Source organism: Carlito syrichta, unplaced genomic scaffold (assembly GCF_000164805.1).
Source record: "Carlito syrichta isolate Samal-C Ts95f unplaced genomic scaffold, Tarsius_syrichta-2.0.1 Scaffold305730, whole genome shotgun sequence".
NCBI lineage: Eukaryota > Metazoa > Chordata > Mammalia > Primates > Tarsiidae > Carlito > Carlito syrichta.
In genome coordinates this window covers 163,227-176,279 of record NW_007249826.1, presented here as the reverse complement: position 1 = coordinate 176,279, position 13,053 = coordinate 163,227, and the positions used below count along the sequence as shown (strand labels likewise).

Here is a 13,053-nt window from a genome sequence, read left to right as displayed (position 1 = left end):
TGGAGAGCGCGGCTGAGCCAAGATGGCGCCAGGACTCTGCCAAGTCCATGATTAGGCGCATGATATACCGCCGGGCCCTCCTTCACTGCGCACCGCGCAAGTGCAACGCTGCAGAGCCTATGAACTGCTGACACGCTGGTACGGGGCTTGTGGGTGGAGACCAAGGGATATAAGTACGGGACAACGGGGAAGAAGAAGGGAAGAAGCTAGAAGAAGACAAAGAAGAAGCTGGCATGGTGTAAAGGCTGAATAAACTGCTTTGAGAAGAACACGTTGTTGTTGCCTCCTTCCTGCTGGTCAGGGGTGAGCGACATTTTCCTATAATTTATTTAGTCAAGGTGATAAATACTCCATAAGGTAGTTTACACTTTTATCCACATAGTATAAAAAGAGAGGGCTATTGCTACTGAAATAAAGTAATCTGGAAAAAAGCCTTTTTGGAAATATTGTTTCCTATAAAAGGAAGGGCTTTTTGTGTTCACTATTAGTTTTGAAGACTCAAGTCATCAGTCTTAGATTATCCCTATTAAAAGTAAAAGCAGTGATAAAACAATGATAATGCTACTTGGCATTTATGCTGGTCATTATTGTACAAAAAAATCTCAGTGTCATATGTCAGGTCTCAGTCTGGTCTCTTGAGTATGTTACAGCTCCCATTTACAGATGGAATAATGGAATTAGCAACGATATATGTCTCACTAAAGGACCCAAAATAAGTCACTCAACAGAGATAGAAGAAAACAAAGTTCTATCAGTATTCAATATTGTTCCTTTTAACAAGCAGCATAATTCCAAGTATGGGGTCAGTAAGTGTGGCTATATACAATGCAATGAGGCCTTGGGAATCAGGGTGCACAATTTTAGTTCCTTCATTCATTCAACAGTATTAACTGAGCACTCACTACATACATGTCAGGTACTATTCAGGGCACTGGGAAGGAAAGTTCCTAATCTCACGAAACTTACACTCTAGTGGGGAAAAGACAGAAAATAAATCAAAATAAGTAACAGGTGAAGATAAGTGGTATAGAGAAGAAAAAAATGCAAATAAAATAGGGAATGCTGAGCATATACACAAGGTCTTATTTTATATAGCATGATCAAGGAAAGCCTCCACAAGAAAGTAGCATTTGAGCAGGTATCAGGAGGAAGAGTTGTTAAAAGTACAATTTTCAAAAAGTTATGTGATTCACCTGAAAACAAATTGAAGATCTATCAAAGATTTATTCTACATATTTATTAATAAATATTTAAGACTAAATGAATCAGATATTAAGACTGGTTCAAAGGGCATCTGAAGAGCTGCTATAAATATAGGAAATTTAACAATGAAGTGTTAGGCTAAGAAAAAAACAGTACCTTAGATACAAAACCGGTTAATGTCCTACAGGGCAATAACCTATATTCTTTGAAGTTATCTTTTCTAACAGAAATTATTTGCATATCTTCTGGAAAAAATTATATAAATTAACGTGTAACTTCACTGCATCTGACTTTTAATCAATAGTAAACAATGAGTCAAATAAAGTACATTCTCCTAAATAGACCGGGAGTGGGCTATTAAACAATGTCATCATAGTACATAGAAAAAACACACTGCCTGTCTTTTTCCTTATTTTGAAGTTTTGCATTTTTTAAAAAAGCAGAGCTTTGAAAATATCTAAAGAAACAGCATTCCAAGTCAAGAATGTGAAAAAATCACAAACCACATCACCCAATATGCAAAGAATGCCCTCCCCAACACATACACATTTGCTGGACCTTATTGTAAAGTATGCTGTAAGTAAACAGTTGGGGTAAACTGGAGAAGTCAGAAAACTTATACTGGAAAGAGAATGGGAATTGAGTTTGGGATGTTATCTATTCACATTTTTAAAACACTACCTGCTGAATTTAAAACTCTTTATAGAAAAGAGGAAGGGTGGGAGCTAGAAGACCATTTAAGAGACAATTACAATGATCCGGGCAAATAAGTAAACATATATTTTGTCAGACATAAAAGATGCTAAGGAGAAAAATAAAGCAGAATATGGTAAGGTTGTTGGAGAGGATGTCAGCACTGTCTGGAAAGGCCTTTCTAATAAGATAATATTTGTACAGAGACCTGAAGGATGGAAGGAAGAAAATCATGAGGGTATCTGAGGGAAAAGTTCTCTAGACATTGGGACAAGGCAAAATGATTGAGGAAGAAGCGGCAAGAAAAAGACAGGAGGAAGGGATATAAAAGAATGTAGTGCCTTGAAAAACATTTAAGGACTTTGACGTTTCAGTGTGAGTGAGGTAAGAAGTCACTGAAGCAGAGGAATGATGTAACTAGTCATAAGTTTTAATCCAATCACAGTGGCTGCAATATGGGGAATGATCCATATGTGGGCAATGACAAAGGCAAAAAAGATTAGTTAGAAAGATACTTTAGTATTCCAAGGGAGAAATAATGATGGCTAGAATAGCTTGATAGAAGTGACCATGAAGATAAATGGTCAAAACCTGGATATTCTGAAGGTAGAGACAAGAAGTCTTCTTAAAGAAAAAGACATGGAAGAAGTACAAAAAAGAAATAAGAGTGGGTTTGACCTTAGCAATTAGAAAGATGAAAGTGCCATTTACTGGGATTGGGAAGACTGTAGAAGAAACAAAAAATATGAGAAGGAGAAAAGGAGACATTGACAATTTATTTTTAAAAGTTTAAGTATTTCAGTTTGGGTTTACAAAATTATAAATGTAATATCAAATGTAATTACAACAAAAAATTAGAATAACATACATAGTTATTAAAAATAAAATTAAGTTATTAAAATTAAAAGGTATAAATAAGTTATTAAAAATAATATTAGTTCCCAAATTTTATTTATCAGAAACATTGCCAAATTGAGCCTCAAACTACTAACCATCAGGCCTTCTAGCAGATTCTTACTTTTCAAAATGGCAGTCTTCATTAATTTAACCCATGTTGATCAATGCTTCATGTATTTAAGCAAGTACGTGACTCTGATTCTTCACTTTTAAGATATTTATAGAGCACCTTCTGAAATTATAGTACATGCTTCATCAAGAATCCTACATTTTAAATTTAAAATTATCTGAGCCTACCTGAAGTTCCTTGTATCTATCTTGAAATAAAATGGCCTCTTGCTCTTTTTCCTTTAGAAAGCCTTTTTCTAAGACACTATGTTTTTCCATCAATGATTCCACATCCTAAAAGAAAAATCAAAACACAAACTTTGCAATATCTAATGGCATAAAATATATTTCATTTTTTCAATGAGCATATCAGAAAATATTTTTCAGAGAAAGAACCCACAAGAAGTATAGTTTAATGTCTAACAATACTATAAATTGCATGCTTTGCTGTAATTTCTAGACCAATATCAAACTTTCATATAGGATCATATCAATTTCATCAACACAAGCAATCTCTACATACACTTTCTTTACATTTGCTAAGGTCTTTTTATAGATATATTTGTAAAGAAGAGAGATGAGAGCATAAAAAATAACTTACTAAAATGGCTTTATGTTTAAGCATTCTTGTCAAATATTCCATGATGCATGACTTCGCACATGAAGTTGATATCACAAAATTTCATGTATTTGTAAGAAATACAACTTACTGCTTTCAAAGTAAATAAAAATTAACCAAAAAAAGAAAGTAATAGTTGGAGGGGGAAAAAAACTACCAAAAGCTGTTCATTTCTTTAAAAGTACATATTTAAAAATATTTCTTATCAAAGGCTTTTCCAAGTGATAAGCTAACATAACTGCTTAAATCTACAGCCAAGGGAAAACAACATCTTCTTCCTCTAAAAAATTTTTCATCTGAGTTTGGTATTATATCAAGTTTCCAGTATATGTAATTCAAATATTTATTTCTTAGGCAAATATAAACATACCTTTTTAATTCTCTGTTTTTCTTCTTCAGATACTTTGAGTTTATTCTCCAGGCTTGAAATTTTTTGCTGAAGCTGTATGTTGGATACATTGCCTCCAGGATCCTCAGAATCATCCACAAGAGTAATTGTTCCATTACTTTTTTCATCAGTTAAAACCAATGGAAAAAGTGAGATATCCAGATGAGTGTCTGTTGATTGCTGAATCTAAACCACATTAAAAAAAAACACACACACACACACAAGAGAGGAAAGTTTACACTATACCAATAATGAAAACATCCAAAGGGCACCAGAAACCACACTTGGAAATTAAGTTGTAGCAAAGGTTCTGAAATTATTTCACCCTTTAAGTAAATCAACAGAAGACCTCAAATTGTTATAACAACCTGATCTTTGCTGTAAGAAACAAAATTTCCTCTCAACTTCTAAAATCTAAGGCATTTATTATTTTGTTTGCAATGTACTAAAAAACTTAAAACTTTTTCTATGATTGAAAGTGTATGATTAAGTATAGGCACATTTGATATCAGTTCTTAATTTTACATACAGACCTAGAATCTGTTTATACTTAAAACTGTAAACTGAAATTTGAAATTTATTAATAACCAGTATACTAAACTTCACTTTGTAGAAAAATTAACAGGTGACTCAAAATTGTATATAGCACTGTAGAAATCAGTACAAGGTCCAGCACCTAGCATAAATGCCTGGTTCAATAAATATTTAAATGACTAAATCCTTTGACTGCTGTCTTATTTATTCCCTAAAATTGAACCAGATGCACTAATACTTAAAAACATGTTGTAAGATCCCCTGAAAAGAGAAATAACTACTCTTTTTTGTAATTATTTTCCCTTTTGAGTTCAAGATTTGAAATGCAAGGCCAAGTCAATTTTAACATATAACATACTCAGCTATGGTCGCCATGTTTTCAAGTTTTGGTCCTTCTCCCCTACCTTGGGGAGGTGAATCTCCTCTCTCTTTCTCTCTCTAATTTACTTTCTAAATTATATTTTCCAATCTTAGACTATCTACTGCAGAAATATTTCTCTTAGAAGAATAGACTAAAAAAGAAATCAGAAAAGCATCAATTAAGTTAGTGGGCAATTTTTTTTTTTTTTTGAGTTGGAGTCTCACTCTGTCGCCCAGACTGGAATGCAGTGGCCGCTGCCGGCCACCGCAGCCTCGACCTGCTGGACTCCGGCGATCCTTCTGCCTCAGCCTTCCAAGTAGCCGTAATTACAGGCATGCGCTACCACGCCCGGTTGATTTTTTGATTTATTGCAGAGATGAGGTCTCGCTGCCTAGGCGGGTCTCAAACCCACGGGTTCAGGCAATCGACTCACCTCAGCCTCCCAAAGGCGCGGGATTACAGGCTGAGCCACCGAGCCTGGCTGAGCAATTTTTAAGTATGCAAACTTCCTTTAAAACACACTTGTTTTTGCTTATGCTTTAGCAACGGTTTGACTCACAATGCTGTTGTCTGCATGCATATTCTCTGGCGACGAAATGACGGCATCAGGAGAGAGGCAACCAATTGAAGGAGAAGAGTGGTTATGGTCCAGTACAATCTCAGGAGAAGCTGATGAAAGATGGACCCCAGATACTAAAGAACAACAACGACAACAAAAAGGGTAAGATTATTAAAAAGAAAACAGAGAGTAGGGGGAAAGAAAGGGAAAAGTGTGAGGGAAGTTAAAGCAATGAGACTGAAAATCAGGATTCTATTACTATTCCTCAGAGAACATTATCTGAAATGTAAAAGTAGTGTTTCTGATTTTAACATGCCATTCCATGTGAGACCCAGTGAAACAAAATAATTTTATAATGTCTCAGTGTTTACATACTAACATGCTGCCATAGTAAGTGCATTTTCAAAGCAGAGAAAATATTCAGACAGATTATATATTCATGTGTTTCATTCTTAAAAATTCATCTAGTTTTTTTTTAAAGAAAAAAAAAGTTAGAGTGCCTACTAGTGCCAGGCACAGGCATCAGGCACTGAGGAGACAGAAGTGAGCAAGACAGATGTGCACTCATGTATCCAATGACTGTATAACTTAGCAGGCAAATCAAGCAATTGAACATTCATTACAATAAAGTTGGTAAGAGGAAAGAACAATTACTCTGAAACAACTAACCCAACTGTCTCTGCATTAAAATCTTATTTTGTAACAACAAAAAAAAAGATTTTTACATACTAAAATAAAGTCGATTTAAGTTTGCTGAATTGTTTTTACAGAAAAATGTTGATTTTTTTCTGCAATTAATTTCACAACAAATTATCAATAAATTGTGATTAGGGTTCAATATAAAGGTCATGAAAAGAAACTCATTTATCAAGCATGATATAAAACAAAAAATATGGATGAGGACAAAATAAACAGGTTGTATTTTAAATTTTATTTTCAAACATTCTTTGTAAAAATTCAAGTAAATGTGTATTATGTGTTTTAAAATTTAAGAGTAACTGAATCATTGCTTGCTGCAATCTATTTGTACATTTTACTTTCTAAAGTATAAAGACCTTTATTCCACATTGGCATCAGTAGTAATGTCAGCGAAGTTCTACCATAAATTCTGGAAGGCAGCTCACAATGTTTATTGCATTGTTCCCTGAAGAGAGACATTTAGAAAGCCTTTAGGTATTAACAAACTAAAAAAATATATCTTTTTCTTATTGGTACTCTAAAGGATTACTTAATTATATCATACACACTTTTTTTTACTATAGCAATATTATGTTTTTAAGATATTATGTGCTATACTATCTAATTAAGATAGTCTTAGCTTCACCCACAGGCAATTCAATTTTTTTTAACTCAAGGACACAAAACTGAAATTTTAATTCATGTTATATTTTTCAGAAACTTTTTTTCCTAATTCTCATTATTCTACATACTGAGAGTTCCCTAAAACATTAAAATATGCCAACATATAATTCTGAATTATAATTTATAATAAAAATGTTACTAATGAATATTTAAGGTATGAAAATAACTAGCATAGTACTGTGAGAAGGAATATAGCTTTGTGATGAAGAGGCTCTGGGACCATATTGCCATACCAGGTATAGAACAATGGGCAAGTTATTAACTTCTCTGCACCTCTGTTTCCTCATCTATAAAATGGACATAGAGTTGCTAATGAGTTTTAAATTGTCTAAAATGTGTAAAGCATTTAGCACAGTGTTGATATTATTTCCATTATTATTTTAAAGACTGTTATTAAAATTTGGGGACAAGTATGTTTATTTAAGGGCATAATGTGGCTGTGATTCTGGATTCAAGAAACTTTTAAGTATCATTCTGATCTAACAGCTGAATGTTTTAATATTTATTTGTGTCATTCATATGTACAGTCACAACTTAAGACAAGATGTCATGTTGTCCCAAGTTAAATCATCATCCTGTATCATTAAATGTTCAAGTGTGTCATATTAGGGAAAGAAAAAAAAAAAGAGTAGAATACAGGAAGGGTAGGAGAGGGAGAAAGAAAAGAAGAAGAGGAAGGTGAGGGAGAAAAGCAGGAAGATGAAGGTACAATAAGCCTCCAATTAGCTATCATCACCCTATATCATTCTTTCCTTTCATAACCAAATTTCCTGAATAGTTTATAATCCCCATCTCCATTTCTTCTCCCTCAGTCCAATTTTCATTACTCCACTGGATCTGTGATTTAAGATATTACTCGTTCTTTCAGTTAAATCAAATAAATATTTCTGACCTTAGCTTGCTTTAATTCTCCAGAGCACATGATATTAAGGACCTTCAATTTTTCTTAAAATTCCTCCTTTGGCGCTTGTAACACCATGATCATCTAGAGTTCCTCCTAACATTCTATTTTTTCCTTAATTGCTTTTCAGGCTCTTTCTCCAGTAAATCTTAAGGTCATTTTTTCCTATATTTTCTGATCTTATCACTGTACACAATATTCTGTTATCACTTTCAAGAGCCATTATTTAAATCACCATCTAAAAGTTAATGATACCCAAATTCATATATCTAGCACAAATCACTCTGTAGACCTCGATTTATATACTCACCCTACTATCAGACAGTTCCATTTAGCTGTCCCACAGGTACATCAAATTTACCCATCATCTTATATAAACCTGTTTTGCTTCATATTTTCCATCTCAGCAAACAGTACCTCAATAAACTATTTGCCCAAGCCAGAAATACCACTAAGTGCTAACTTGACTCTATTCACAGTGTGCTACTAACATTCCCTGATGATGCCATATTGTTCAATACCTCTGTGACCTCACAGCATTATTACCTAAGGAAAAGCCACAAGCGTTGGAGTCAGATATGAATTCAAATATGTACAATAACAATTTATACATTCTGTAGCCTTGGGCAAATTTCACAAACTCCTCTAAGTCACAGATTCCTCGTCTAAAAAAGGGATAATATGTACTTCAAAATGATGTTATACAGTTTAAATGAGATAATAGATACAAACCACTTAGCTCTGTGACAGGGACATGGCATACATTCAATAAATGAAAGTTGTTATTAAAATTACTGTTTGGCAACATTTTAAACAACTTTTTTCAGAAATTCTTTCACCTACCCCACTACCTCCCCAACCACAATATAACTGTAATTTTCTACTGCCAGTTAAGATACTATAAAATTTATAAGAAATGTTGACAAACCATCGCATATCAGAATCTATGGGATACATTTAAAACAATCATTTGAAAAAAAAAATCTACAGCCTTGAACAGTTCAACCAATAAAAGTGAATTTCCATCTCAAATTTAAAAAGAAACAACAAGAAAATTTAAAAAGCAGGATAAGAAAAATAAAAAAGATAATGCAGATACTGATGTAGAATAATTTTTAAAAGCATAATTAATCAAAATCCTGGGTTTCTAAGAAATAAACAAAATAGTAGCTAACTCAACAAAAAGAGTATAAATATACAAAATTAAATGACAAGGAGAATATAGCTATTAAAACAAAAGAAAATTGTAAGGCTCCCCTACAGATATCTAAGTAAATTGTAAAATTTAGAAAAATGAGTGATTTTTCTATAGGAATATGGTTTATAAAGCTTTATTTGATTTGATTAGAAGTAAAAAAGAATCTGAAAACAGATCTATTTTCTTGGGAAAAAAAAATAAAGTCATCAGGCAAAATCTCACATATAAAGCATTAGGTTCAGATTATTTCAAGATGATTTCTACCAAAACTTCGAAGAGTAGATAATCCCAATACACTAAAATTAAAAATGAAGAGCACAAAAAAGAAAGGAAAACTTCATTAACATTACATGACATTAACATAGCACTGGTAGCTAAACCTGATAAAAACAGTAAATAAACAGAAAAAAAAACTGCAATTTATAAAGTATCACTTCTAATGAAGTATAAGTTCAGAAAATCTAAGACTCTATTAAGAAAATTATATGCAATGAACAAGGAGAAGTTATTCCAAGGAATGCAAGCTTGGTTCATTATTACGGAATTCATTAATATATTACTCCATATTAAAACACTTAAAGAGAAACATGATATGATTATCTCCAACACTCTGAAAATGACTAATAAAACAGAACACTCATTTTGGTTAAAAACTATCAAGAAATAGACATTGATGGATACTTCTTTACTATAATCAAACATAAACCTCAGCCCTAAAGCCAGTATCTTTCTTTCTTTTTTTGTTTTTGTTTTTGTTTTTGTTTTTTTTTGAGTCAGAGTCTCATTGTCACCCAGGCTGAAGTGCACCAGTGGTACACTCATGCCCACCACAACCTCGACCTGCTGGGCTCAGGTGATTCTTCCACCTCAGTCTTCCAATAGCTGGAACCGCAAGTGTGTGTCACCATCCACGGCTAATTTTTTAATTTATTGTAGAGACAAGGTCTCACCAAGTTGTCTAGACTGGTCTTGAACCCGTGGGCTCAGGCAATCCTCTTGCCTTGGCCTCCCAAAGTACTAAAATTACAGGTGTGAGCCACAGCATCTGGCCCAGCATCTTTCTTAATGGAAAATAATTAAAGGTATTTACTCAAAGATAAAGAATAAGACAAGATACCTACCATTTCTATAGTATGTAACATTGTACTAATAGCTCAAATCAGTGCAGTTAAACAAGAGAAATCAAATAGCAGCATAAAAATAGGAAAAAGATGAAAACTACATCATGTTCCTTTCATGAGAATTCATGATAAAATCAAACAATAAAAGCATTCAGCAAAGTAGAAGGATATAAAGAAACAGAAATTAATATAATTCACATATAAAAACAATAACCACTCAGAGGATATAACATTAGAGAGTGCAAGAAAGAAAATACAGTAATCACAAATAAATTTAGCAAGAAATGTAAGGATAATTTTACAACACTCCCAAAAGACACAAAGATAAACCTAAACAAAGGTAAAGATATTTCTTGTAACTGAACAGAACACTAAATGTCATAAAGATTCCAGATCTTCTTACTTAATTTAGAGGATTAATATAATTCCATTAACTTTTTAAATAGTAAAGCTAGATAAATGGACATTAAATATAACATAAAAAAAGTAAACTGGCAAAAATAGGAAAACATTTAAAAAGGAAAAACTACAAGGAAATACCAGCCCCCTTTATAAAAATATACTGCATTAAACCATGCTTAAAACACAATAAAACCTCTATAATTAAAACAGTATATTATTTTGGTGCACCAACCAATAGACACAGTAGAAAGTCCAGAAATATATCTAAGTTTGTGTGAAACAATATATGATAAAAGAAGCATTTCAAATCACTGAGGCAAAGTTGGGCTTGTTAATATTCAGTGCTAAGACAACTGATTACTCATTTGAAAACAGATAAAATTAGACTCGTGTCTAATACCATATACAAAAATAAACTCCAAATAGGATCAGGAATCTAAATATTTTTTTAAAGAGACCATATAAAGAAAATATAGGTGAGCTTCTCTTTACCATAGGTGTAAGAAAGGGCTTTCTAACTATAGATAGGTCACAGATACAATAAAGAAAAGATTGGCTAATTTGACTACAGAATATACAAAATGTTTTGTCTGTAAAAAATTTACCTTAAAAATGCAAAACTCAGCTCACAAGGTAGAAAAAAGACATGTGCAACATGTGTCACAGGGCCAATACAACTAATATATAAAGAACATTTAGAACCTGGGCCAAAAAAAAAAAAAGGTTGAAAGAATTAAAAAACCTACAGACTAAAGGTCAAAAGATGTGACTACACAATTTACCAAAATGAAAATATAAAAACAGCCCTTAAATATATGAAAAGATAAGGATACATGCATTTCCTCATTTGTTGTAACACACACACACACACACACACACACACACACAGGAAAGATAAAGCCAACCGAAATGAGACTGATGATGGAGAACAGATGGGAATGAGGTAGAAAGACAAAAGTAAGTGGTAGTAAATATCTTTTCTCTGAATTCAGGTTTTAATATACTTCTAAACTTTTGGTACCACATTAATGTTTCAGTATTAATACTCAATAATAAAAATAAACTCAACAGGTGGGAAATGGGAAACCGAATCCCAAAAGCGAATACAAAGAGCAACAAATGAACTTAAGCATATTGCAAATGAATAACCTGATTACATTACACGGTGTGAAGAGGAAGGAGTTCTTATCCCTTCCTACTTCTTATTTACACAAGTTACTTTGCAATAGAGTATTTTGACTGTATGCCTTCAGTGTAAGAACAACAAGAACAATAAACAAATAATGTAAAGAGGAAGAGAAAATAAAAATGAGGAGGAAAAGCAAATGATAAAGCAAAGATGGTAAAATGCTAACCTTTGAAGAAAATGGATGAAGGGTACATAGGAATTATCTGTCCATTTTTGCAGGTTTTTGTAAGTACAATAAAAAGTCAAGAGAAAACAGCAAAGGGGAAATCATATAATTAAAAAAAAAAACCCAAGAGATCTGAAATAAAACAAAAACTTAAAAAGGTAAATTCAGAAGACTTCAAACAGTATAAATCCATTTTTATAAAGCAAATAAGCCAAACTCTTTAGAGATGTATATACCTATACAGTAAGTCACCTACATAAAAATGAATTCCTTTCTGAAAGTATGTTCCTAAGTCCAATTTGTTCATAAGAAAAACAGTTAACCTCAGTACCCAACTAACATAGTCGGCTATATAGTACTGTACTATAATAGGTTTACAATACTTTTTCACACAAATAGTTCATAAAAACAACCACAAAAAAATTAAAAAAATGTTTTTAATCTTACAGTACAGCAACTTGCCCGCACATGACAATGTATACTAGACATGAACTAACTTACATAATTGAACAGATGCACACATATTTACTTCTTTGAAAATTTAGTAACTTGAAGGTTCATATGCAAGGGACATACTGCACAATTACTTTTTACAAAGGCAAGGAAATGACAGCACAAAATTGAGGACCATGGTTCCTTATGGAGTAAACACACAAGATTAGATAGAAGAGAAGTACTAGAATCAGTAATGCTCTAGTTCTTAAGTTAAATGGCAGATTCATGAGTGTTGTTTTTAAGTATAACAAAGAAAAAAATAACTACACATGTTAAAAACACACTTCTAAAGTTATTTTGTCTTAATACTCTTTCCAACTATAGTAATCAACCTCCATGAGCTACTATATCCCACCAATCAGAGCATGTTATAGATAAATAGGATGGACAAATTAAGACCAATTAGCTTTTGTGGGAAAAAAAGTCAACCTTCAACAACAGACCAATAAATGCAAAATATGAAGGTGCAAGTCTTTCTGGCATCCTGCTAATCACACCAATAGGACATATGGAAAGTTGAACCTAAAATGTCTACAATTTATATGTACTGTCAATTTAAAACATCAGTGGCATTTCCAAGAAGTTGTTGAACTAGATTATATAAATGTCTACTAAATATATTATAATTCACATTCAATGCTTACAAGAGAAAGAAAACAAATGAATAGTATCTGTGAAAGAAAGCATATACTTATATTTCTGTCCAAATGAAAACTAGATTTTTTTCAGTTAAACTATTAAGTTTTTTGCTATGCTAGAACTCATGTATCTTCAGTAATTTTACATGACTGTCCTACACCAATAATTCATCCACCTCTAAAAAATTCACATTGGTAAATGTTGTCCACCTATGTGGA

At 32.6% G+C, this 13,053-nt stretch overlaps 1 protein-coding gene across 1 annotated transcript in view; it reads right to left on the bottom strand.

Annotated features, from left to right (window-relative positions):
* Positions 1-13,053, bottom strand: part of CCDC91 (coiled-coil domain containing 91) — a gene marked incomplete at its 3' end in the record, with an annotated part of 196,195 nt that overhangs the window by 82,073 nt on the left and 101,069 nt on the right. The window contains exons 5-7 of the mRNA XM_008062511.2: positions 5,363-5,496; positions 3,891-4,094; positions 3,091-3,195 (exon numbers count right to left, since the gene is read on the bottom strand). Of these exons, the coding sequence (XP_008060702.1) occupies positions 3,091-3,195; positions 3,891-4,094; positions 5,363-5,496 (443 nt within the window). The remainder of the gene's footprint in view (positions 1-3,090; positions 3,196-3,890; positions 4,095-5,362; positions 5,497-13,053) is intronic.